The sequence below is a fragment of the Plectropomus leopardus genome, chromosome 9 (assembly GCF_026936395.1).
Source record: "Plectropomus leopardus strain MGB_pleo_1.0 chromosome 9, ASM2693639v1, whole genome shotgun sequence".
In the NCBI taxonomy this organism is placed as follows: Eukaryota; Metazoa; Chordata; class Actinopteri; order Perciformes; family Serranidae; genus Plectropomus; species Plectropomus leopardus.
In genome coordinates, this window is record NC_142184.1 from 27,356,744 (window position 1) to 27,384,310 (window position 27,567).

Here is a 27,567-nt window from a genome sequence, read left to right on the forward strand (position 1 = left end):
AAACATGTGTGGGTGCCTTAATTGGCATAATCACACATAATTTCATAGTTTCTGTCATTTTTTTAGGTAGTTGTTTTTATCCTCTATCCCTGATTTAGATTCTGCTTTTTTGTTTTTTCGAAGAGCACCTGGTAGATAAAATTACTCCATGAATAGACTCGACTCAACCTAAAAAAAGCATTTGTTCTTCTGTACATTCAGCGTATCCTCATCCTCGCCCTGCATATCTACAGACACCCCTACTGTTGTGTGTTGCCCTCCTCCCCCTTCGCTTCTCTGTGTTGCCCTGAAAGGCAGCACACTATGATGACAGGCAGGTCTATTAAAAACTGTGTACATGTTCCTGTGTGCAGGTGCATATGTACTCTACAGGAGCATGTCATGCTCTTTAATGCACTACATGTGAGTATTAGTGTGTGTGTGTATATACAGTCTAGTGTGTGTGTAGCCTGGTCCCACGACAGAGAAAGTGAGCTGTTCAGACCACAACACCAAACCACAAACATCCTCTAATGCCTGCGGTGGGCTTCATTTACTTTACATTACATGTGACATTTCCAGCGACTCTGAGCCAATTACGCTTTATGGCAAGTTAATTCTACCTCACTTTGATGCAATAAAGGCCCCTGTAACAATGTCGTACTTGTACTTCTATAACAGACCTTCCACTGTTTCTCCATAGTTAGGGAAATTATGGAATGAAAGATCTCAAATTTGTAATTTTTAGAAGCAGCTGTTATACGCTGCTTCCGCTCCTACTGTGCTGTTTTACTCCCCCCACTGTTTTCTGGAGCAGCTGTTGACAGATACAATTTTGCTAATACTGTCACAGAGACAAAGCCTGAATGTAGAAGTTATGGTTAAGAAAATACTTCATATTTCAGTTTTTCACTTCTTATGATGTGTCCGTACCTGATGCCCAGTGCCATGTGGACGGCACGGTTGAAACTTTCAGTGGCCACCTTGGAGGGCTGCATAACACAAAAAAAATACACATACAAACTACGTTTTAAGTTAAAGTATCATTCAATACATGGATAGATGTTAAAGATAAAATCCTCTGTGTATTTCAGGGTACATCTCACCATAGCACTTAATTAGTTAGATTTCAGTTATGAAAGAGAGAAACGTCACTGCACCTGCCTGCGTATTCTAAATGGGTGAACAGGTTGTCATTGCAAGGAGCTTATAACAACATAATTAGGTTATTTGTTTGGTGGCTATCGTAATTATGACACAGGCAAAGGAGGAAATTAAGTGGTGTAGCGTAAAGGTTGTGTTACCTTGATCACGTGAGGAGTCCATTTGAACATCCCCCTCATGGGATATGTATGAGGAAGTTGGAGGAAGCTTAGAGTGCACAAGTTGTTTTGTGTTTGCTGAAGTTTCCAGAAATGGTGCAGGCCATGGATGGTGCAGGCTGTACAGAGTTGTTCTTTGTACATTTTTAACATGTCTGAGGAAAATTCTGATATTCCCAATGGCCTCATTTTTTCCCCGACACTATGCTTTTGCATTACTTGTAGCTTGTTAAACTGTTAGCCTCGTTGGCATCTAGTCGGCGACAGAAGTGCCCATGTTGCCATTGCCTAGCAGCGGCCCTCTCCTGACTTAACCACTTGAACGCCAAGCATGTCTTGCACAAGGCTTTCCATGTCGTAACTACGACTTCAAGAAATCCATTTGAATATAGCAACAGACGAAGTACAATTAAAACAACACATGACACATGAAGAGATTGACTTTCCAATCAAAACAGCAAATAACAAAAACCCAGGATCATGACAACACACCATTGTCTGCGTCTTTACACAACGTGCATGTCAATTAAACATATATTGTGGGGTTCAAAATTTCCCAAGTCATGTTGGAATGAAGTAAGTGTATAAGTAAACTGTAGGTAACTATAGGAGCAGTACCTCTGCTTCTGTTATGCTTCTAGTTGACTCTCATTGGATTAAAAGACATGCAGAATATAGAAAAATCCATTGTGATTTGTGATATTGTTTCTCCCTTTCACCTTGTCTTTTGTTTTACTGTACTCAGGACACCTCATAGTGTGTTGTCACTTACAGGAACATTCCCATTCCCATTTTGATTAGAACAAAACATTCATTTTCTTATACAGTTTGTAAGGACATGTTGATATGGACCAGTACATAAACTGTAAATGTGCTGTATTTATGTTGTGAGGTTCGAGCCACTTTGCAACACAAAGGAGGTCAAATCAAAGGAGAAACCACTGTAAGATGGTTCATAGTGATGGGGCTTCTACATATGTGGTGGTCCATTAAATCTATTGAGGTGCCCTTGAATACGGCATTAATCATCCAAATGGTCCAGTGGAGTGCCAGCAGAACAGGACTGTGGCTGATTGCACTGGACAGTTCCCAGGTTATGTGTGATTGTGCAGCAGAAGGAGCACTGCATATATGATTATTACCACAACTTCCTGGAAATACATGCATTTTCAAAATTAAATATAAATAAGAGAGTTATTGGGAGGTGGTGTGAAGTTGTTTTTTTTGTTTGTGTTGAGTTGAATGCAAAGGTGAAGTGTCTGCCGATGTTGCGAATCACACCCCAAGTTTTCTCCGGCGTTAACACCTGTTCAGTACTTGTAGTGTTTGGAGAACTGGGACATGAATATTTTATGTTGACAGCTGGTCGGCGTGTGTGTGAGTGTGTGCTGTAAGTGTGTGTGTTTTTTTGAGTGTGACTGGGTTTGTGTTCATGTCACACTTTGCCTGTGACAGGCACAGTGAGTAGCTCAAACTGTCATCAAGGCCTAAAGGTTCAGACTTCCTTTTTTTTCCTCATCTGATGACAGAATGGTGGCTTCTTTTCAAAGGTCAGTGTGTGTGTTTGTGTTTTTGTGTGTGTGTGTGTGTGTGTGTGTGTGTGTGTGTGTGTGTGTGTGTAAGCGTGCGTTTGCATAGGGTTTGATGATCAGGTATTATCCACTTGCAAAACAACGCTGGAAGAAAAATATTTGCCTTCAATTTTCTCTTATTTCTATTTTCATAATGTTGTTTTTAGTCTTTTATTATATTGTTTTGTTCTATAAATACTGTATCCTGTGTAATTTAAGCCATTGAACACAGGCTACATGAACGACCCCACTGCTCAGTTATGCAAGTAGTAGAGGGTAGCAGAAAAAACAAAAACATATGGAGATGCAAGGAAGGGAGACATTATAGATTTCCTCCTCTATGCTGTTTTAACTCTTTGATTGGATCTCAGTCCTCCCACCTCTTCTCTGCTTCCCTCTCCATGACTCTAGGCTAATTAATGACAAATTAGATAAGACTCACAGTGAACTCTGCTCCGTGCAACTTCCATTCCTCTTTTGTACTCAAATGTAGAGCTGCATGATTTGGACAAAGTATCACACCAACTATTTTGACAGATATTGCAGTTGGCATTCAGTTTTATTCATGTTTTACGCTCCACTCTGCTAATCTGGTAAAGCACATAGATATCTGCAGCAGAGTGCCTATGTTAGCTGTGTGTGCTCCAAGAAGTGCATTGAACAAACTTCACAGTACTGCATCAAATGTGACAAAACGGGAAGTTGTAGATTATAACTTGATGTTTTCAACCTGCATCATATCCTGATAATGCAGGTTCACATTGTTTATGTGAACTTACAACAAATTACGCACAAGAGCTGTTGTGGCAATTCTCTGACTTCAGCTCAGTCGCCAGAAAAAATGCATTTTTGATCTCCAAGTTTGGTGGCCTACATGCCACCAAACTTTGAAATGCAGGTATGTGTTGGTAACAAACACATACACATGCAGGTTGGTGAAAAACACCCAGGTTCAGTGCCACAAACAATGGCTGAAATGCTGCGAAGGACTGCCAGTAAACAACCAGTGTTGTTGTTTGTTGATCTCGAACAGGGGTCTGCAGTAGTCTGCAGCTTGGCGGCCATCTCACCAAGTGTCACACCATTTGCCATCTTTTCCACTTCCTGATGACAAAATCAGCTCATACACTATGTTACTTTAGAAACACTGATAATAATGAAATGGGTAATGTAATGTATCCATGGACAGCAGAAATGTACAATGAGAACATTTTCTTCTGCCGAATGGGCCGCTGACTAGTGCTGCAACGGTCATTAATGTGGAGATAGTAATAGATTTTTTTTTTTTTATCATGAAATGCATTTCCCTATAGATTTGGTGAAATAAATCAAATTGAGGGTTCCTCTCAGTGTGTTTGTGTGTGTGTGTGTGTGTGTTTTGTGTGTGTGTGTGTGTGTGTGATAGAGGCTCAATACTGACAGTTCAGCCTCTTGAATAGATGGATCTGACCTCCAAGTTAATGATTGTTACAAGAGGAGCTCAGACCTCTCTCTCTCTCTCTCTCTCTCTCTCTCTCTCTCTGTGTGTGTGTGTGTGTAAGGATGAATGTTTGTGTGGGTGGATGTGTGGATTGGGGGGGTGTACAGGGAAATAAGTGACAGAAAAAAAGACAGAAGTTGAGGATCGAGGAAATCAGAGTCCTGCAGGTTTGAGGAGAGCTGAGCTACTTAGGATAAGCTGGGGATGAGAGACTGCAGTCATGGTCTGCAGTGTGTGAGTGGAGTATGTCTGTGGGAAAGCAATATTTCTAGTCTTGGGTGTGAGTGTTTGTGCAGTGCATTTACATACTTTAACTTCTGTGAGATGATTCTTGTGGGACCTGTTTTCCATTTTTTAACAAGTAGGTGATGTGACACACCCATTAATGCTATTCTGCCTACATTTGTGTTAAATTAAGGAGCTCGATCTCTAATCAAACAATATTTGGTTTTGACCATGTGACCCTTTACAAGTACAGTTTAGCTAACTAAACAAAAGTACACATGACTGTTTCACAAAGACTACACCATCAGCAAAAACAATTAATTAATGAAACTGATTGATTAATTAAACTGGTGTGTGAGGCTTTAAACTTGCTTGGAGTTCTTATGCGTGCTGTCTGTGTTGAGAAACTTCAGAAGGGAATCCGCTGTCGCACCCGGGTACGACAGACCCCCCGAAGGATGCTATGGAGAGGAGGAGGTAGAGCAAGAAACAGCAAGAGGAAAAATAGTGTGGGAGGGAGGGGCGCAGAATGCAAGAGCGAACAAGAGGAAAGGGTAAGGTGGGTACTTTTGGAAAGCTAGAAGAAGTGGGGTCCAGGTATAGCTGTGCTCCTGACACACTAATAGATTGGTTCAGATCATACAAACATGGAGTAATGATGATCTCTTTCATAAGGAAAAGCAGGAATAGGCTGTTATGTTGTTGCAGAGTGTCTGACTTTAACATCGCTGTCGATCCTGTCTCAAACCAACATGCAGTATCAGCTTCCTTACATCATGACCATAACTGTCTCTCAACCACAAACCATTAGTGTTAGTTGCCTTGTAGTACAACTGAAATATGTAGTCATTTCTTTTTGCAGCTGAAAATAGTGTCAGTGTGTTTTAAAAATGTATTGACATATAGTTTTTTTAAAGGAAGAAAAAATTAGTCTTTAAGAGAATGTGGCCGTTATCAATGTGATAATGGTAACACAGTGATGCTTTATGCAAATACAGTGTAAAGTTATTTTATTGACCATATTGAAACACAGACCTAGCAGTATTCTGATGAGTTAATGCGAAATTAAATATCTCCCTAATGAAACCAAAATATGTAAAATATGTATGAGTCTAGTTCGCTTTCTGATTTTATTCTCAAAGGAGAATACAGAACATGAGATTTACAGAGCAGTTATGCATGCTGTAGCAGAAAAAAAACATACAAATTAATTCCGGTTGGACTTAACATCAGTCAGACCATAACCAACATGGCAACAACATGGCAAATGAGAAAATGCTCATGAATCATATTTAGAGCGAAAATATGGGTCATTTTGAAAGACACTGACAAACAACATATGTTGTCGTTAGGTAATGAAATTCTTTATATATACACACACACACACACATATATATATATATAATTGCCAGATGTTATTTGTTATTTTAGACCTAACAGGTGCTATTTTGAAACTAAATGGCTGAGAAAATCATCTACAGACCTTGCTTTTGTGATTGATCAATTAGATAGAACTTCCAAACAGAGCACCGATATTCTTATTAATGTACTTTTTTCTTTAAATACAATCATACAAATACAGGGAGAAATAGGCAAAAAATGTGCCTGAAATTAGTTTTTCAGGAAAATTACAGACCTTTTTTCTCCTTAGTGTAGAGTGTTGGAGAGTGCAGAGTCAGCGTCATTTAAGATTGTCAGGGCTCATTTTCCTCCTTTCAGAAAAGACATTTTCAGCCACTTATTCCTGTAATAACTTCCACAGGCCCGAAAATTGCCTGAGATGACCAACACACCATATGAAAACTGACTGGTTTGTGAACCACACACAGAAAGCAGCAAATGAGCTATAACTTGAGGTGACACATGTGCTCTAATGCTCAGAGGTACATATGACACCTGTCAAAGCTGTCCTTTGATGGGCTTATCAGTCCCCTTCAAAGCTGTGGGCTTTAACATGATGCCTGAAGCACTTTTTGAGGGTCAGGTGATGGCAACTGCTCATAAACAAGGTTGGATATTGTCTGTCTGCATTTTATCTCAGGCTGCAGGCTGGTGTTTTATTATTTAATCAAACATAAATACTGTGTCCCAGTTACAATATGCAATTCCATTCAATATATATTAATCTTTATTTTATGTTTAAGCAGCTGGTATTCAAGAAATAAATGTACTAGTAGTAATAAAACCATTAAAGAAAATGTGAAAATGTTCAATTCTAAGAACAGAGCTTTATTCTAAAATCAAGGGCATGTAGTCTTTTATTTCTGCTCACTCACTTGTAGAACTCCCCTCCGAGTTATTGCATTAACTGGCAGATGCTACATTTTAAGTTGCTGCATGCTGCTTCATTGACAATTTTCTCTTGAAAAAAAGACATTATTCATCTTAGTGGGCCTCCCTGGTAAAAGGTTAAGAGAGAAATAACTGAATAAAAACTCTCGATATAAATTTGGCTTTGTGCTGTAGCTCTGTGTGAGTGTGCGTATTGTATCACCCTACTAAATTATTGCATTGTACTGACATTGCTTCCTGTTACATGCTGTTTAGAGGTTGTTTTGTTGAAAATGTTGGCTGGACCTACTATGCCTACACAAAACTGAAATCACTGTGTGCTTGCAAGGGATTTCTGTAATAACCAACAATCAGTTTTGCAATATACCAAAATAATACGAATGCCATAATATAATCTCAAAAATAGGTTAGGCTACTTATATAACTACTAATGACGACGATGATCAATAAATAATATAATAACTGGTGATACAAGGCACGACTATGAAGCATACCATAGTTTATGCTACAAACTGCACATTTAAGGGGACAGCTTGCTACAAAATCAGAAATACATATTTTTCCTCTTAACTGTAGTGCTATTACTGTCAAACTTCAAATATAAGCCCAGTCCCAATAAGACGCCCAGTCCTTTTTACTAGCCCAGTGTGGCGACACATTCAGACATATAAAGGGCTATCTTAATTAGAGGCCTAGTCTGGTTACCATGCAGTTCATGTTGATAGAAGTTCTTTACATATATAAAAGCGGGTTGTTGGCCACCCCCTGGAGATAATGTAAGTTAGCTGCTTAGATAACGCAAACAAATGTATATGTTAAAACATCTGTCAATATGGAGATGCTACACACATGGCTAGCTTGGTAACATTTTGTACAATTTAGTCATTCAGTTCATTTTACTGAAACCATGAGCACCGAAGAAGAAGTAATATTGGGCAATATCTCAGCAATTCACACTAAAATAATCTAGAATGATAAATGGCACAATAGGTAGGAGGAAATATGTGTTCTTTTGATTTTGGGTTGAACTGTCCCTTTGAGAAAAAATTGTGTGAAATCAGGTGCATTATTAAAGGCACGTGAAACACACGTTTGTAGTTTAGAATGTTTGCAGATGCATTATAGGGTCAGTTCACCAAAATTAATAAATTTAAATGGAAATCTTACTTGCACTAGTGGTATTCAGCTACGAAGATAGTTTGGGTTTTATTTGTCCTGGTTTAGAAATATAACCATGTCTTTTTACAGCCAAATTAATACAAGAGACCGCAATGTCAACACTTTTCACTGAAACGGCTTTTTATCAAAAGTTAGTCCCAATGAAAACCGTTCACAGATGATCACATAGTAAGTGGTGAACAGAAAGGGAATGCTTCTGTATGTTCTGAATAATGAACAGTGAATACAATATTTAAGTGCTGAAAGAAACACATAAAATCCCATATACCTCCACTGTATGGAAGCACAAACATCAGAGACTAATACCTCAAAAATACAACGAATTAAACCAATAATCGCTATGGCTAGATGCCATTCGAGGTAAACTGACCACTGAACAAACCCTAAGTGGCATGATTCTACCTCACTTGTTAGCAACAGGACTCAGGTTTGTGAAGTATTCACTGGTTTCAACCACAGTGAAGCAGAAGTGGATATTCTGTGCGGGTGTGCTGTTGATTAAGCTTGACATGATGAGAGCTGAAGAGCTGCCTGGATTAAAAAACTGCTGACTCCTCTCCCTCCGCTGTGCACTCCCTTCCATCTCCTCCCTGCTCTTTTCCGTCCCTCCATCCCTCGCTTTATCCCTCATTCATTCAAGTGTCTCTTGTGATGTTGCTTATAAAGCAAAGGGATAGACGGGGACTCATTAAAATCAGCCCCCCCCCCTTTCTCTTCCTCCCTATCTACCTCTCTTCATCTCCCTCTCGCCATCTTCATCAGATGTAATTATGGCAGCACAACGTGGGAGGAGTCTGCACAGCAAAATTATACTTTCAAATCTCCTTCCGCTTCAGCTATTCAAGGAACGAGACCTACATTTTCGAGCTGATCAGAGAGAGCAGAAAAATGAGGATAAAGACGGAGAGCAAGAAAAATTGGAAAGTGAAGGGGGGATGTGAGGAAAAAAGGGAGAAGAGAAGCAGAGAGGAGAGGAGAGATAGCTACAAAGAGAATATGTTAAGGAGAAAAGGAGGATGTCAGGCTGTAGCAGTGTTGTAGCCGCTGAGTTAACAGAACATGGGATCAGTAATGCTGTCAAGCAGGAAAATGCCAGACAGCAAAGCAGGCTGGGACAGCACAGTGGGAGGAAGTGCTTAGTTAGGGTACGTGACTGATGCAGACATTTTTTTCCCACATCTTCCCCTCAAATTCAAGGAGCCAACTTGTCCTTAGCAAAAAAAAGAAAAAAAATAACGGGCGGGGTGATACAGTAGCGCATTGCATTGTGGGAAGGAAAGGGGATGGGAGAAACGCTTGAAACGTGCACAGATTTACTAGCTTTGCTCTGGTTGCAGAGGAGCTAAAATAGCACTATTTATTGCAGCTCGGTCGCTGTGGCGGATGCAAAGCTACAGTAAGAAAGGCAGGATGAGAGCAGGTTGACACAGTTCAGAGAGGAGCTGTGTGTTTTTTGCAGTCGGGAGAAATTAGAGAGCCAAGCAAGGTCCGGACACAAGGGAGTATCAGCTCTCATCTGGAGGAAGAAGAGAAGGAAGGAGGAAGACAGGAGAAGAGGAGGAGGGGTGATGCTTTTTTTTATTTTTAGATGCCGAGGGGTGTTTCGTATTCATCTTGTTTGACTGTGTGTGTCTCTTATTATATCTGTTTGTGTCTCGCTTGTGTCATTTGATTTCTGTGTGTGTGCGCATACCTGTGTACCCATGTGGATTTGTGTGTGTGTGTGTGTGTGTGTGTGTGTGTGTGTGTGTGTGTGTGTGTGTGTGTGTGTCTGAGAGATGTAATGCTTTTTCAGTCAGGTTGCGGTTTCGGCTCAGCAATCACTCAGTGCTGCAGTCAATTTGTGGTTGATTTACCTCTCTCTCCCTCTATTTCTGGTTGATTACAACTATTCTCTCTGCACTTCTGTTTTCCACAGGAAGAAACATGGACCATATTCTGTGTGTAGCCATCCAAATGCACTTTCTCTGTCATTTGCAGCTTTGAAGTTGGCTGAATAAATACAGTGTCCATGTGGTTTAGATGGGACACTGGCGCATCCTGTCTGAGTCAGCGATGATATTTTAAGTAATCAATGGCAGTCAGCTTTGAAAGGAAAAACCAATGAATCATGGCAATGTTTTGTATCTACACTTTTCTTTATCTTTATTTGTTTGGTTTCTTTTACCTGGTTTAAGCGCAAAAACCTTTCTTACATTACTAAAGTGAACAGCATCATAACCTCTTCGACCTCACAGACCCAGTCAGTAACACAGGCATGCGCTACCAAGCATGCTTATGACCCACAGATCCTTATCTTCGTTGTCCCAAAGAAGACCATACGTATCATGATAAATTTGGGGGAATTCTTAATAAGCTGATGGGCAATTAATCTAGAATATTTCTGTTTAATGGATTGGTAAAGTCATAACAGCAGTTTTCTTTCAGTAAGGCTATTAAGCTTCAATGAAGAGTCGGAACAAGCTGATAAACAATATTAATATGATGTTATAAGACAGACAAACAAACAAATTTGTATCATTTTTTTCATAGCGGAATATTAAAATAACATCTAACCTTTCTCTTCTGTCTGCAGGTCCAGGAATGGCTGTGTCTGAATTGTCAGATGCAGAGAGCCCTTGGCATTGATATGACCACGCCTCGCTCCAAGAGCCAACAGCAGATTCACTCTCCGTCCCACCAAGCCAAACCCATTGTCCAGCCTCAGCAGCCTGCACCTCAGCCAACACAGCCGGCAGCAGCAGCACAGCCCAAACCCTTGGCACAAAGTCAGCCCACCCAACAGCAGCGGCAGCAGCAGCAGCAGCAGCCTCAGTCTCAGCCCTACGGTCAGACTCAACCCTACTCCCAGTCCCAGCCTTACCCCCAGACCCAGCCACAGTCCCAGCCCCAGCAGTATCCCCAATCTCATCCCCAGCAGTACCCTGCGTCCAAGCCAGGGCCCCAGACTCAGCCTCATACCTCCCCAGGCTTGCAGAGACACCCTGGACCTGGCGGCCCCCAGCCTCAGACAGGGTCCTTTCAGCAGGGCATGAGGTCTGACCCATACTCGCAGGTAGGCCCCGGAGCCCCAGGAGCTGCTGGAGGTCCTAATCAGCCTGGGGGTCCACGGATTCCTCACCCTGGTGCTGTGCCCCTCCCTGGCTTGACCAAGGCTCCCTCCCAGCCCGATTTGGGTCGCGGTTCTCCAATGCACCAGTCTATGGCACGGCACCATGACCAAACCAGAAGCGCCGGCTCCTCCCCAGCCCACAAACCTCAGGTTCAGGCCCCTCCTGCCCAGGACGGTCTGACCAAACTGTTTGGCTTTGGGGCATCGCTGCTCAATCAGGCCAGTACCCTGATAAATGTTGACCCTCTACCCACCGCCTCCACCCAGCCAAGCCCTGCACGAGGCAAGGTGGTGTTCAGTAATGCATCTCCTGACAACAGGCAGCAACAACAAGGGGCCCCTGGCACCAAACCATTTGGTATGGGGGGCCCTCATGCTCCAACTCAGATGGGTGGTCCTCACACGCTGAGCCAAATGGGTGGTCCTCACGCGCCGACCCAAATGGGAGGCCCTTTTCCACCAAGCCAAATGGGGGGTCCTCAAATGCAGAGCCAAACCGGAGGTCCTTATCCACCAAGCCAAATGGGGGGTCCTCATGCACCAAGCCAAATGGGAGGTCCCCAAATGGGTGGACCGCAAACACCATCCCAGAAGCAACAGACCATGCCCCATCAACCAGGAATGCCGCAACAGCAGTCACCTGCTCATCATCAAAAAGGGCCACAAGGACAACAGCAAACACCTGCTCATCTGCAGAAAGCGCCGCAAAAGCAGGAGCCCGTGGTGGCCCCTGTGCCTGCTCCAGAGCCTGCAAAGCCTAAAGTGAACTGTCCTCTTTGCAAAACGGGGCTGAACATCGGCAGCTCCGACCCGCCCAACTACAACACCTGTACGCAGTGTCACAGCCAAGTGTGTAACCTGTGTGGCTTCAACCCCACGCCACATCTGGTGGAGGTAAGAGGAGTGCTACACATACATTTAGTACAGCATACACACAAAGTCTCTGACACGCAGATGCATACATATATGTATTCCAACAAGAAAAGCATGCTTTACAACATAATGTGGTACACAGTGCAGAAAAAAAAACAGTGGGACAGCAACAACTTTCTAGATGCAAAACCAGAAAGTTACACAATTTCACGAGTAGACATAATGCATTTTTTTCACATTTCCCCACACATTTTGTGTGGAGTGGACACACAGGACCTCAACTTGCTGTAATACTGCTCAATTACCACTGTAAGCACAGTCCTTTTGGGTCGCTATGATGCCCAGTTTAACTAGGTTGTCCTGCTGCTGTCATGTTTAGTCATCCTCTCAGAGAGATGCACAGATCACGAAAGCCTGCTCTTGACCAGGTACTCTCTGCTCCCAATAACACACACACAGGAAACAAACGAGTGTCTTCTCTAAAAACTCAGTTACCCATTTTTACCTTGAGAATGACTCCTCATTAAATCTGATTATTTTTACCAGAGATTTTGTCTATTACTATATCTCACAACTGGTGGGCAACAAAGTGTTAAATAAGTTTAATACAAAAAGCATACTCAGATTAGTGTTGTAAAAGATAAACATCGTTCATCGTGACCACCATTAGTATCGCCTAAATAGATAAAAACTTTTGCCAACGACAAGCAAATAACAACAACAGTACTTTACAAATAGCCAATCAAATTTTAGTGGGATCAAAGGCAATCAGCCACATGTGGTATCAAATGTGGTGCCATTTGCTTTCATTGACAAAGGCTCTAGGCATGCATACAGTTGTTTTCCCACACTTGGGGCATTTGACATTAGGAACATGGGGCTATTCCCATGCACATTTAAAGCACCATTTAAAAACATTATATCCTGCCAGTGTCCTTAAATTGTAGAACAGTGATAACAGACAGCAACAGCCATTAATAACATGCATTAATCCGGTATTATTTCCATTTCTAAGTCTCTGGGTAGCACTAAAACCAATTTTTTTCTGTTGCCAGCAGGTGGGACTTTGCCCCACTTGCCTCAAACGGCCTCTGGTTGCACACATATATTTCGGAACAAGAGCTGTGCTCGCACACACACATTCAGAATCATCTTCTCCCAGACAATCGATACCATACAGCACAAATAGAAAATGCCATTCATTCCACTGTTGGGCTTTTTCCTCTTCACTGTGTGGATGCCGTTAGACCTGAACTTCTCATCTTTCCTTTGAGGAATTCACTGTCTTTTCTCCTCTCTTTCGCTTTCATCATCATCAGTGTTTATAGGCCTTTATTTCATTTCAGATTAGTTTGTTCTTTCACAAATTCTTTTTCTTTCTGTCCCTCTGTGATATCTGTTTGTTTTTTTCTATCTTTCTAACTACCTCTCAGCCCCCTCCATACCTCCAGCTTTGTCTGGTTTCCTGTTAAAGCCTAGTTTTTAATTTTCAATCAGTTTAGTCTTCCATAACCTTTCTATCTCTTAATTTACTCCTGAACTCTCCCGCCATATTATTATGTATGGGTATTTTGCTGTATACGTATGGTTGATATACATGAACGTATGTACATGCACCTTGGGGTAGCTGTGGCTCAGAGGAAGAATAGGTTGTGCTTTAATTGGAGGATTGGCAGTTCGATCCCCGGTTAACATATTGAAGTATCTTTGGGCAAGATACTGAACCCCAAATTGCTCCTGATGGCAGTTTCATCAGTGTGTGAGTGCTTGTGAATGGTTAAAAACTGAGTAGGAGGTGGCACCATGTACATTGACCTCAGCCACCAGTGTGTGAATGTGTATGTGAATGGGTTAATGTTAATGTGATTCATAGTGTGAAAGTGCTTTGAGTGGTCAAAAAGGACTAGCAAATCACTATACAAGTGCAGGTCCGTTGACCATTGTCCTTGCACTTTGGTGCATTAATTGTTTATTAAAACTATCGAAGTAACCCTTACTTACTCAACCACTACCTCTGAACAACTGGGGGAAAAAATGACCAAAAACACCTTAAATGTAAAGAAACTAACATGCACAACAATGGGCACAAGGTCTTTAGTCATTTATACAGCATGTTATGCTAACTAGAGTAACTATGGAAATGCAAGACTTCTCTTTCCTCTGCCATGCCTTCATGCTACGGTTGCCTGTATTTAACATTTACATTTACACAAAAGAGACTAGTAATCCTACTAATTGGAGCACGATTTCAAAAGAAATACCTGGTAAGAACTGTAACAGCATGGGAGTTTATGTTGCATTTTTCTGTAGCATAATCTAAGATGACCATGCTGAGGCTCAGTTCAATGGCTGAAGAACAATGTACTAACCCAAGGGTAATAGCGCCAAATAGCATTTAGCTACTGGGCTATAAATCTGTAGGACCATAAGATAAGCAGCAACCAACACAGCAGCAGCACAACATGGTTTGTCATGTATGCTACATGCTTACAAACTGTTCTTCAGCAAACAAGCCAGTAAAAAAATTATAGCAACCACTGAAATTTGAAAACAATCTTAGCTTCATTACAAGTTACAGAGCAAACAAATCAACCAAAAAATTGGGCTGAGAATTTTTTTTTGGGTCACTTTGAAATCAGTGTAACATGGCTCCCAGTCCATTAGCTGTTAAATGAGTGAAGTGTCATTTTCACATATTGCAAGAGAGGGGAAACAGTATTTTCCTTTTTCATGGATACTTGGTCCATGAGAAAAGGGTGAAGAAAGAGCGAGAAGGAAAGATGAAGGGTGAAGTAAAAAAAAAAGGCCAATACTCTGAGCTGAATATATACCGAGCAAAAAATAAAGATAGATGAGGGAAGAAAGCATGAGAGAGTGGAAGGTTGAGAAAAGGCAACAGACAGAGGAAAGAGAGATGGAAAAATAAAGATAAAGACTGCAGACCAAGAAAGGGCAAAAAGCCAAAGAATAAGAGCGAATGAAGGTTTCAAGGGAAGCTGAATCACACAACACAGACATCCTTTTCAGTTATGCTTTCTTTTTTTCCTTCAAAGCAATCCAGCTCACGCCACAATGAAACAGGTGTAAAGGCTGACTGCTCTCTCACCTCCCATTTATCGATCCAGATGCAGGCTTAGAGGTGAAAAGAAGGAAGTGAGGGAGCAACAGAAAAGGAAAGAAAGAAAGGAAGACAAATGGAAGTAAGGAAGTTAGAAAAGGAAGAGGAAAATAAAGAATCAAGGATGTACGCAATAGAGGAACTATGCAAGAAATGAGGGAAAGATTGGAGAGATTTATGAAAGGAGGGAAGTCTTGAAGAGGGATTTAGGCGTACAGGGGGAGTCAATGAACAGAGGCAAGGCAAGCGGGGAAATACATATATAAGGATACAGGAATGATGCAGGAAAGAAACTTAGAGGAAAGAAAAAACAGATGAAAGAAAAGAGAGAAAGAAGCAAAAGATGCGTGTAAATCAGTAAGTCAGTCAGTCAGGCAGATTGAGAATGACTCGTGTTGTATTTACTTTGAGGCAGCGTGACGCCTTCAGGGTCTCTGGGGAGTACAGTGGTTCATAGTATTGTACTGTAATGTACTGTCATTGCCTCTAGAAAGACCCTGAGATAATATACAAGATATAATAAATACACACACACAGCGAAGGGAAGATATGCTGTGTTATTTAGACCGTGAGATATTAACGTTGTTAACTGTCACACATGTAGATATAAAGAAGACTTATTATGTAAAGAAAGAGTATGCATGTGTGTGTGTGTGTGTGTGTGTGTGTGTGTGTGTAATGTGGGTTAAGGCTTGCAGCTCTCCAGAGGATGTGAATGAAACAGAAAAGAGAAAACAGGAAGAGAAAGAGGAAGGAAATAGAGAAAAGAGAGAAGGGAGAGAGAAAGGTCAGAGGGATTAAAAAATGAATATAATGACCAGCACATGCATGATTTCTCCCAGTGAATTAGAGAAAAGATGATGATGACGCAGTGTTTTTGTTATCTACTGCTACCTGCTGAGTTCTAGTCAAACCAGGAAAAAAGAAAGATGACAATTAGGACCGGAGGAGATGGAGACCATAAATAAAGATGATGAAAAAGGAAAGGGTACAACTAAGAGAGAGAAAAAGTGATGAAGAAGAGCTCACAATTAAATTAAGAAGGATGGAGAGACTTTCAGAGAAACACGGATGAATTAAAAAGACACATTTACCTAAATTGAGATAAAGAGAGGTAGAGACAAATAGAAAGAGAAATGGAGAGAGGCTGAGGGCAAACTAGACATGTAGAGCTGAATCACGCACGGCTTTTAGTCCAGAGGGAAGACAAGCACTAACACTAACACACACACACACACACACACACACACACACACAAGACAGTAAGTGGAACAGTAGGAAGAAAGACAGGGAAAAAAATCAAGTGAGGGAGCAAGCAAAGACAGGGAGGGAAAGATGGCGAGAAAAGAGCGATTAGATCACAGAAGCACAGTTTTTGCTGAGGAAGTTTGACGGTTACGCTAAATTTGCTCATCAACGCTAACCCTGCTGTTCTAGGGATGGCATGTCAATCTGCCAGTCAGTTGGACTGTCCACCACTTTGGTCCATACTGATACATCTCAGCAACCATTTTTATGGATGGCATTCCCCCACCCCCCCAGGATTTCCCATTTATGAAGTTGACAATTTCATTTTCATTTCAAGTATCTCAGCAACCGTCAAATGGGTTGCTATAAAATTTGGCACAGATATTCACGTTCCTCATAGGATGAGCTAACTTTGGCTATCCCATGACTTGTCATCTAGCACCATCTTTAGGGACCTCCAAATCTAATGACATTCCCATCAACCTCAGCTGCACTTAGTGCTTAGTGCCTATTAGCAAATGTTAGCATGTTAACAGGCTACACTAATGGCGAGATAGCGCATGCATGGCCACGGTGCATACCACAGCAGAGTGTGTCCATTATAATCAACTGAAGCTTCTACACTAGCCATGGAAGCATGCAGGCGTGTGGTACACACTGCTCATCTCTATTTTTATAAAGCTGGCCTATTTTTTTCTATTTTTCTGCTAGCAACCCTCCAACAGGTACAAACATCATAGTGCTGTAAAAATGAGAATTATCTGTTTAAAAATAATTTAGATAAATACCTCATTGTACCAGAGGCTATTTGATACAGCAGAATAACCTTGTGGGTACATTTAAAATAAAATAAATCAGTTGAATCAATGCAATGATGATCCAAATGAATACAGTTTAGTACAGAAATCAGAAGTAGTTCATTTTGCCTGCACTTCCTAACCTTGCATAGACAAATGCATTATCACTTTTGAAAACTCAATATGCACACAGTGTGGCTGGCACAACCACACACTACAAAGACAGAGTCTGTGCAGCAGATGAAGAAAATCTGCCCTGCCTTAGCATCCATGTCTTATGTATTTCAGCCCTAAGATGAAAGACATTGGCATGTTTGCAAAGTCATTGCAAGCAAGTTAGCATTTAGCTCAAAATACCACTGTGCCTGAGTAGTTACAGTCTAGTTTAATAGTTTATAGTTTCCCACCATGGTAACAGGTTAATCTCAAACCTTCAGTTAGTCCTACCTCATGTCAGAATTTCTAACTAGATTAAGTAAAACATTTCACTTTTCTTCAGGAAGTTTTTTTCTGCCATAGTAGGTTTTATGTTTTGCTCATCAAGCTCACTAAGCTTACATGCAAATGTAATTTCTACTGCGTGTTTGTTCCCAGTATGCCATGTACACACTGAATACAATTATTCACCGAACAAATATATACAGTTTCTGAATAAATGCAAATGTACTAATATGCTAATGCACAAAATGTTCTACAGGATAGAGTTGTCTCCTTTAGAAATTAATTTGAACAGATCACTCTACTCTTCACCACAAGAAATGGGGTTTTAGATTTTAAAAAAAGGAGCACCTTCCCAAACAAAAAAGGAAGAAATAAAATAAGTAAATTTTATATATATATATATATATATATATATATATATATATATATATATATATATATATATATATATATAAAGAAAAGAAATAAACTCTGGTGTAAATATTTGTTATGCCAATTTCAGCTGTGATGACCAAAACAAATTTGAATTCAAATATAATGCATTCAGGGTCATATTTACTCACCACATGCTGTGGAGCTTTTGCTTTCGCAGAGTTGCTTCCTATACCGTTCTTTTTTTCAAAAACCAAACCATTTTGTGGCAGTGAGTTTGAGGAAACAGCTACATTGGCAAAACACGGTGATGTGTTGTGATGATTCTCAAACATGATTGGTCATTGAAATTATGTTTTTTCTTTTAAATTTCTTCTATTTACCACATTTAGATGTAAAATATAACTACGTTTGTAAATTACCAAAAAATGTATTATATTATTTAATATAACCATTTTGCAGTATCTCTGCAGTCCACTAGGTGTCGCGCCAAGCTATAGCCCAATGGTTGAGAATAGCTGCACTAGAACCGAGACAGCACATAACCTTGTGCCTTTACTGAAAAATAAATGTGCTTGACAAGGCGGTGCAGATGAGTGTTAGTGTTTGAAAAAGACAGGAACGTTGTGTGATAGAGAAACATGGAGGGTAGCGTTCCTGACATATCAATAATTTAGCAGGTTTTTTTTATATAAATAGCTGGAGAGATGAAATATGTAAGGGGCAGGCAGCGTCTGCTGGAACCAAAAAGTAAGAAGTTACAAGGTTTATCCTGTCCCCTCTGTCCTCTCTGCTACTCTACGTAATGCCTGCTTCTCATAATTATTTACTTCATTCCTTCCCTTTCTTTCTCCTTCAATCTGCTCATTCTTCCTTTTATCAGTCCTGTCTAATGTGATTGTGCTTGGCAAGGACAGAGTGTCTGTGTGCATGTTGCATATATTTATACGAGAGTTTGAGCTCAGAATTCAACATGAAAAGATATTAGACAGGGCTATACCACGAAGCCAGTTCTGCACAGCCAGGCTCTCATTGACTGAGCTAGCTTGTCACAGCCTAAAGCCTAAGTCAGCAATAACAAGTATCACAAAGGTGATAATCAACTATGTCAAAAAATAGTGATGCATTCAGAGCGTCATTTGACACTTTAAAAATTATTGATCATATGACCCCACTTTCGCCTTTGAATAATATTATAAAGTATCACCATAAAAAGCAACACTGTAGCTTAAAATAAGGCAAGTGAGGAATGCTGGCAGAAAATCCCCTATTGTTTGAGTTAATACATCACTCTGTTATTTCTAACGCGACAGCTGCAGTCTGCAGCTCTGAGTCTTTGAACTTGATGCTGTGGATTTAAACATTATAATCAAGAATTATATTTAGGTCTGACGCTGTATGACTCTAATCAAAGAGAAGTAGGCCTATAAATCACTTTAGTTTTTGTACAAATCAAAGTGAAAATGATTTCACTGATTAAATTTGATCTGTGATAAATGCCAGGTAACTATCAGCTATAATTTACCAGCGGTGTAAAAACAGACTTAAGCAAATCAGAGCCAAACGTATAAACATAATCCACAGTGGCAACACTATGGTATGATCTGAAGGAATTATACTACATTTCATTAAAGATATAGTGAACTGTTGATGTTAAATGCTACCTGTGATTTTATAGAAGCATCACTGTGGATAAGAAGACTGCAGACACATTCTGTAGTGCACTGAGAGCAACAACAACCGTGCCAATAAAATAAATAATATTCTTGTTCAGATTTTCTGCATCACTGATAAACTGTAGGTTCCCATGTAATGAAAAAAACGCGATACAATGCATACACCAAGTGCTACTGTAACTGCAAGGCTTTGTTTGGTGGCATTTATGCAACTTTATGGCATAACAATTTGAATTTAGTGTATTTATATTGTTATATTGTCTCAGCTGGCAGTCTGTGTGGCTCACACACTGACACTGATAATGGAGTGACAATAGTCAAAGAAGTAGTTAAAGGCACTTTTCAGCTGATTTCAAGATGAAACTCAGAACAGAACCTGCTCCCAACCAGGTTAAGTTTGCCACATAAGTTACCATGGTGATCTTGCCAGGTTAAAAGAGAGCCCTCTTTGTAGGACGGAAAACCCCAGCATTAGACTCAGCAGACCTTGCTAAGCCACTAATCTCGCTTTGTGGTACACCCCTCAGGTCTGAAAGTTGAAGCACCACAGACATGCACCCCACACACACACACACACACACACACACACACCTTTCACTGAATAAGCAGGTGTTAGTGAATGAGTGAATGAGGCCATTTCTCTGTCCGGTCTGTCATTCAGGCTTTCACAGCTGTCACATCTGCTGTCGGAACAATTATTAGGATAACTGCAACCAGTCTACCTGAATATGTGTGTGTGTGTGTGTGTGTGTGTGTGTGTGTGTGTGTGTGTGTGTGTGTGTGTGTGAGAGAGAGAGAGAGAGAGAGAGAGAGACAAGGGGGGGACTGCACATCTGAAGGAAATTGATTAGGGATTGTGACATTTCATCTGCATTGGTGTGTGAGCAAATGTGTGTGTGTGACTGTGTATGTTAACATTATATAGGTGAGATTCCTCTGAATGGAGGTATACACTTACAGGTGTGTCTGGGTCGATTAAGTTGCAAACACATGTTTCAGATGCAAACCAAACAAACATACATGATGACAGGGACTTGGACTTGTTCCCCACTGTTGGCATGTTTTTCTCTAATTCTTTGTTTGTTTTTTGGGTTGTTTTTTCCCTTAGTGCTCTGTTATAATTTATTACTTGTGTATGGAAACTACATAACCCTTTGAAACCTGAAGCGACATCACATTTCTTGTGCTGCTTTCAGGCGCCTTTTACAAGTATCTAAACTTTTGAACCCTGGGCAAATAGGTGTGATTTCTTTCAAAAATGTGGGAAATAGGCAATGAGCAATATATAGCAATATATATTTTTTTAACTAGGCAAAATGTCAAGGGGAAAAAGAAAAAAACTTATAAGTATATATACAATTATTATAATCACATATTTAGAATGATGTTACAGAATTATATTAATTTGTAAGGTGTTTTAGATCATACAGCTGCTGCCTCACATTAGGGGCAGTCAACTGCCGAACCACAAGGTGGCTTTTATTGTGAAGCAGTTAAAGGTAATGCATGGTAATGTTACCAACTTCTTTTACTGTTCCCTGCTGTTGTGTGGAAAACCACTTACACCTTATGCACACCATGAAATCACATTGCGTTTGCTCACTGCATGATGGAAAAGAGGTGATTATTGACTGACTACTTGATAACAGAGCGTGAGGCAGAATAAGAGCAACTGATACGAAGTTGCTGTCAGTCTGTTGCACTCTCACAGAGCACCGCCCCCCAGAACACTTAAGGCTTGTATTATTAAAACACGTTCCCCCCAATAACCACAGGCGTAAAATCTAGAGCAGATTCCCTGGTTTGCTCACATAGTTAAAGTCACAGTCAAAAGAGTTTTTTTTCTACCTGAGACTCATTGTTTGCTGCTATAGTAACCATCTTATTACAATGTCTTGTCACTCACACAGTCAGACGCTCTGCCGCAGGAAAATGCCACAGTGGCCAAAAGGTTAACATGGGTAATTTAATGAGTTTCTCTGCGTGTATTTAATGATGTGTGTACAGGTTACATGTGTGAGAACTTCCCATAGCACTGGTTGGTTGTTCTAAATGTTGCTACAAGCAGTATGGGAGTCATTAGGGCTAATGGAGTGGAGTTTTATTTATTTTCATTTTATTGTTCCCATTTTTTTCTTCTTCTTTCACTCTACCTGTTTCTCTTGCTTTTTATCCAACTGGGAGAAATAAATAAATAAAAGAATAACAATCGGTAAATTGATGAGCCAAGGGCAGACCACCTAGAGAGAAGCAAGCTAATAGAGGGGAGAAACAGCAGGAATAAAATGCAAGAGAAAGCTGCACAAGGTTTCATAAACTGTGTGACATTTAGTCCACACCAGACAAATAAATGCCATAAACTAACATCTGTAAGTTAAAGATGATGACCAAGTCTGATTTGAATTTACATAGAGAATAACGCCCACCCACGCCCCCAACTCCCAACCTCTCTCTCTGTCTTTCTCACGCACACACACACACACACACACACACACACACACACACACACACACACACACACACACACACAAACTGAGTAGTCTTTATCATCAGCTTGTGATGTGCGAGTCATAATTGTCCACTACACTGTGGCTCTCCAGTCAGATTAACAACCCATATATATATGTTTGTGTATGTGTGTGTACACTTGTGTTCCTATCCAACATTGTGTTTGTGTCAGTGCGGGTGTGTGTGAGTGCATGCGTGTGGATAGGGGAGATGCATGGGGGTCTTGCACAAAGCGACATCTGCTTCATTCTGTCTGTACTATTTTGAGATGGTGACCAGCACAGCTGAGCACACTGTAATTGTTGTGACACACACACACGCACACACACACTGCAATACCTTTTCATCTGTTTGTATGTTTATTGGACATTCATAATGCGTGTTTACACAGTATATAACCTTGTAAATGTGTTAAATGTACTTTAAGTATTATTAATAGTGTTAGTAATTACCTCATTTGCTTCCTTCCCTTATTCTACATCTTTCTTTGTATCTTATTTGTGTTCACTGTTTCTGTCTGACTGTTGTTTGGATGTGTGTTGAATCTGGTTTCCAATTGAGTCATTTTCCCGAGAGATGTGTAGATGAGTGTTAGTGTTTAAATCAAAGAGCTGTGAATATGCAAAAATGATCAAACTACCAATCAATAGGAAATGCCTCCCTACCTCATGAATATTCACGTCTTTTTTAAGGGAGACTGATTATAGTGTTATGTTTAAAATGGGTGAAAAATACCTTTTTGCTGCAGAACATGGTCCAGAAATCTAAGAATAAAAGTGTCACTATTGGCCTTAAAGACTCAGTCCAAAACTACTGCCATGCACTAAAAAGGAGAGGTGACAAGGAGAGAGGAATTAAGGATAGGAAATGAGGATGAAGTGAGTCATGCTTCTCTATTTAGAAAGAAATCAGAACAAAAATAGAGGAGGAGAGCAGCAGCGAGAGCGACCGAGTTCCTAATGGATGGACGGTTCGCTCCTGCACTTCAGGACATCTCTCCACAATTAATAATACAACGGCCCTTCCCCTCCTCTCCTCCTTCTCCTCCTCTCCTCTTTCTCCTCTCCCTGCCTCTGTCCGTCCGCCTCCTCTCCATCTGTTCCTTTCATCTTGTCCTCTCTGCCTTCTTTTTCATCCTCTCTCTCCCACCCAGATTCTCCCAGGTGGGATTCAAACTGGCAACTTTCTGATCACCCTTCTGCTTTGAGTGTAAATATAGCCCTCTAACTTTCTGCAGCTCTTCCTCCTTTTCCTTTTCTCCTGTGTCTGTGACATTTCTCCTTTCATTTCTGTTTCTTTCGCCTCTCACAAATCGTCTTCCATTGTCTTCTTTTGTTCTTACAGCTTTGCAGGAAACTTGTATTTCAGCCACTTTTACATTTACTTTTTTCTTAGTTCTTTCACTGCTCTTCCTCTCTCTCTAACTCTTTCTCTGTCTAAGAGCTCTTGACTTATTCAGTACACCAAACTCTCTTCACTTTTTTAAGAAGTCATGCAATGTACATTGAGAAACCTGCAACAGAAGTATTTTTTTTCTTGTGTTGTTTGCCTTCTTTTCCCTTTTTTTCTCAGCCAGTTGCTTATCAAATTACTCATCAAATTCATGATACAGTCATGAACAAAATCTCATTCTTCAAATTCATTTGCACAAACAGGGACATCTTTCTATTTTCTTTGTGTCTCAGGAAATATGCAGAGTTTTATATTTTTAATTCCAGTCAAGAGGTCAAAGCTGGAAAAAAATTACTATGCAGTTCAGTGAAATGCACACAAAATACCATGATTGACTGACAATCACTTAATAATGTAAGATGATGCAAAATATGCTGCATACATGACATTGCATTACATTATGAAAGTTTTTCAAGACTTTTAAGCTTTTTAGATAGTAAATTGAGGTACTTTATTCAAACAAGATAATGCAGAAGAATTTAGGGTTTACTGTAGTTCAAGTCCTGTAGTTCAGGTCCTGTCACTCCACTCCACTTCTCACTTTCAAGTCGCCATATACTGCCGCTTTGTCAGTGATGTCGATGTCAAACACCAACGCAAAGAGGCATCTTTTGCAGTGGTATGATACGCATTGAGGATCTTAATATAAAAAGCGAGAAAGTTGGGCAGAAGGGTTTCTGGATAAATCTAACAAACCCGGACCTTTCAGTCCACGGTTTTATGTTACTTAACCGTGTGATTTTGTTGCTGAAACCCAATTATTTTGTTGCAAAAGGAAAATAATGTAAAAATAAAGAGGTTAATCATTTTCTGTAAGTTTATTTTGAAAAACATTGTAATGTAATCAGCAGAAACATTTCTTGTGAAAATGGAAGTATATTTTGAAAAGACAGAATCATTTTAAAATTGCATATTGAGGCCTGCCCTACTTTTCCTATAATTAGCTAGTACTCGTTTCCTTTGTTGGTTTGGTTTGTTGGGTTTAGGCAAGAGGATGAGCATTGTTTAGGGTTAGGGTAAGGATATCAAGGTAAGCCAGTCAGAGGCAGAGTAAGAAAGGTGTGCCATTTCTCGCAATCCTAGGATTTGCGAATTTGCAACCCGGAATGTCAACAACAGATGCAGGAGGGTACCTAATGCATCAAATTTAGTCACTGACAAAGCGGCGTGTTTTAGGAATTTTAGAACGTGTTGTCAGAGCTCAGTGTGGATGAGAGTATCATCTTACTTTTCTAAAGTGTAATATGGGGGTGTTGAGGGGGCAAATAAATCAGACTTTTACTTTTCTACTTACAAAACATCTTTGGCCAAGGTTTATGGTTAGATGTCTGGATTTGTGAACATACTTTTTGCTGTGAAACAGAATCTCTCAGCCCCTCTGGAATATTCTCAGACTTCAGATACTTTGGATTTTTTCTTTCATGGATTTTGATGGAGCCAAATGGAGACAGAAACCTGAATTCCTGTCAGGTAAAGCTTTAATAAGATTTGAACCACTAATTTCTGCCAGTCTTTTGGGCTGATGTTTCTCAACCTATAAAACATGACCCCAAATGCTCCCAACAACTTTTTAACCAGTCCTTAACATTACACTAATGCACCATGCTCCGTGAGGGAGATTACACTGATTCAGTGTGATGCCCAAATTAGGAGCACCTTTAATATTTGAATGTACCTTGAACATTTTGGTTGACTATCTGATGTTAGTTTAATGACATCAAACTTTTATGCTTACATATCTCTGTCCCAAAATCCATAAAATACCTTAAACTGACAATTCCACCTAAGGATGATCTCTGTCAAACCATATGCATCCTTTATATATCCTCCTCCAAACTTTACATCTCCCAGGCAGGCTTTAAACTCTTGGAGTACTGAGTGCTGTGCTGACGTCTGCGCCGGGCATCGCGTGCTATCTTGACTTCTCACAGTCAGTTCTTTAAATACCTGCAGATGACGTATACTGAGACGGCGTGTTGGGTTTGTCTCACTTAGTTTAGCCAGGCGGGAACTGCAAGTGTCATTTTAAGAAGTTTCTGTGAATGTGATGAGACTGAAGTCTGATGAAGACCAGCCTGTTATTCTTTTCTTGTGACATAAAAAAGCAAAGTTGCTATAGTTATTTTATTTTTCCGAAAATAGTGTATGTGCGGAAAAGGCATAACAAAAGTAAATAATCTTTGACCTCTACTGTGATGTAAATCAAGCGCTCCCAGTCTGTTGATGTCTGGAGTCCTCCAAGGTTGTTTCCACCCTCATGAATCACTCACACACCATGATGAAGATGTTTTCTGATGTTTACAACCTCACCTCAGCCCCTCCGATCACTCCTCCTCTCCCGCGTCCCGTCTTCACCTCCATTTGCTCTTCATTTTCATCCCTCTCCTCCTCCTCGCATTGTATCCCTCTGCCTTTTATTTTTTTCAATTATTTTCTTCTTTGCAGTCACTCCACGGTCTCCTCTTTCACCTCAGTCTGTCTACCTCGCTGTTTGTCCTTCTCTCCTGCAGGTGTATTTCTCCACCACGTTATCTTCCATTCCCTCCTCCCCCACTTGTCCCACTCCCTTTCTTCTTCTACCCTTGTTCATCCTGCTGTCCTCCCTCTTTAGTCCGCCTCCACCCCTCAATCTGTCTCCCCTTGCTCTTTCATCTTCTCATCTATCCATCCTTTCCCCCCTATCTTTACCCTCTTCTCTTCCTCATTACTTTCTTGCTGTGTGAGGCTCTTGTTGTGTGGATGAGTTACAGCTCCATCTTGGGTGCTTTTGCTCTTTTTGTGTGTTTGTGCGAACATAAAGCTTCCTGCTGGAATGAAGTGCGTGCTATAAAGCAAGAACTTGAGCTTACAAAGACACTTTGTTTTGTGTGTAGTGTAATATATTGTTAAGGCCACTACCTTTAGTGACGGCAAATTAAGAAGTAAATCATTACCTAAAGCAAAGTAAAGCAAATAAGATAAAGGTTTCACTCTGTTCTTTAAATTGTAGCACAGATGCACAGATCAGCCACTCTCACAGAGATCTTTGAGCAAAATGTTGTGGAGTTCAGCACAAACAGAGCTGTTTGTGTTATTGTCCACAAGTTGTACTTGTTTTTAAAAGTACAAACTACAGAGTGTAGAAGTAAAGAAAACAGGATTAGAGATGCAAGAAGACGAGTTAAAGCTCAGATCTAAAAGCTTTGCAAATCAACATCACTAAAAGCAGCAACAAAGAGAGAGTTTTACCTTCGATTAAAGGCATTGAGTATTGCAACATTATCTGAAGCTTGCTATACTGACTTGATTTTTTGGATTTCAAGTTTAGATATACAGATACAGAGTGAGTGGCAGTGGTACAGAAAGACAGCAGTGGCAGGAGGACGAGAAGGAGGGCACTGAGTTTGTTCCTGCTTTATAACCACATAGGAGCGGCTGGGGATGTTTGCAAGGAAACACACTGTTCTAAAATGTGTCCTGCTAAATTTTTCAGGAGTGCAGGTGAGCACATTCTCTATAAATAGTTCCAGACAGAAAATTAGTCTGTGGAAATAATCCTTCATGACCAGTTGTGATTTTGTTGGCGTCAACTAAACGTGTGTTACAGAGTTACAGCTCCATATTTAAAAGAAACTGGTTTGTCACTGTAGCAGGTTTTTTCTACCCTTAACCCTTGAAAACCTGGAGTGACATAATTTTTCTTGTGCTGCTTTCAGACACCTTTCACAAGCATTCAAACCTTTGAAATCTGAGCAAATTAGTGAAATTTCTGTCAAAAACATGGGTAATAAATGTCCTAGTCATTTCATTGCTCATTGTCTTGTCCCATGTTTTGGGTTAAAAAACTCTTTAGACGGAAGTCTGCATGTATTAGAGACATACCCCTGCTTTTTTCATGTCTGTGTATGTCCCTGTGCATGTTTGAGACAGTGTTTTTTCATGA

At 40.4% G+C, this 27,567-nt stretch overlaps 1 protein-coding gene across 8 annotated transcripts in view; it reads left to right on the forward strand.

Moving 5' to 3' along the window:
- bsna (bassoon presynaptic cytomatrix protein a) overlaps positions 1-27,567 on the forward strand; it is a 190,744-nt gene that overhangs the window by 70,723 nt on the left and 92,454 nt on the right. For all 8 annotated transcript variants that reach the window (XM_088082414.1, XM_088082415.1, XM_088082417.1 and 5 more), the window contains exon 3: positions 10,624-12,054. In XM_088082414.1, coding sequence (XP_087938540.1) covers positions 10,624-12,054 — 1,431 coding nt within the window. The remainder of the gene's footprint in view (positions 1-10,623; positions 12,055-27,567) is intronic.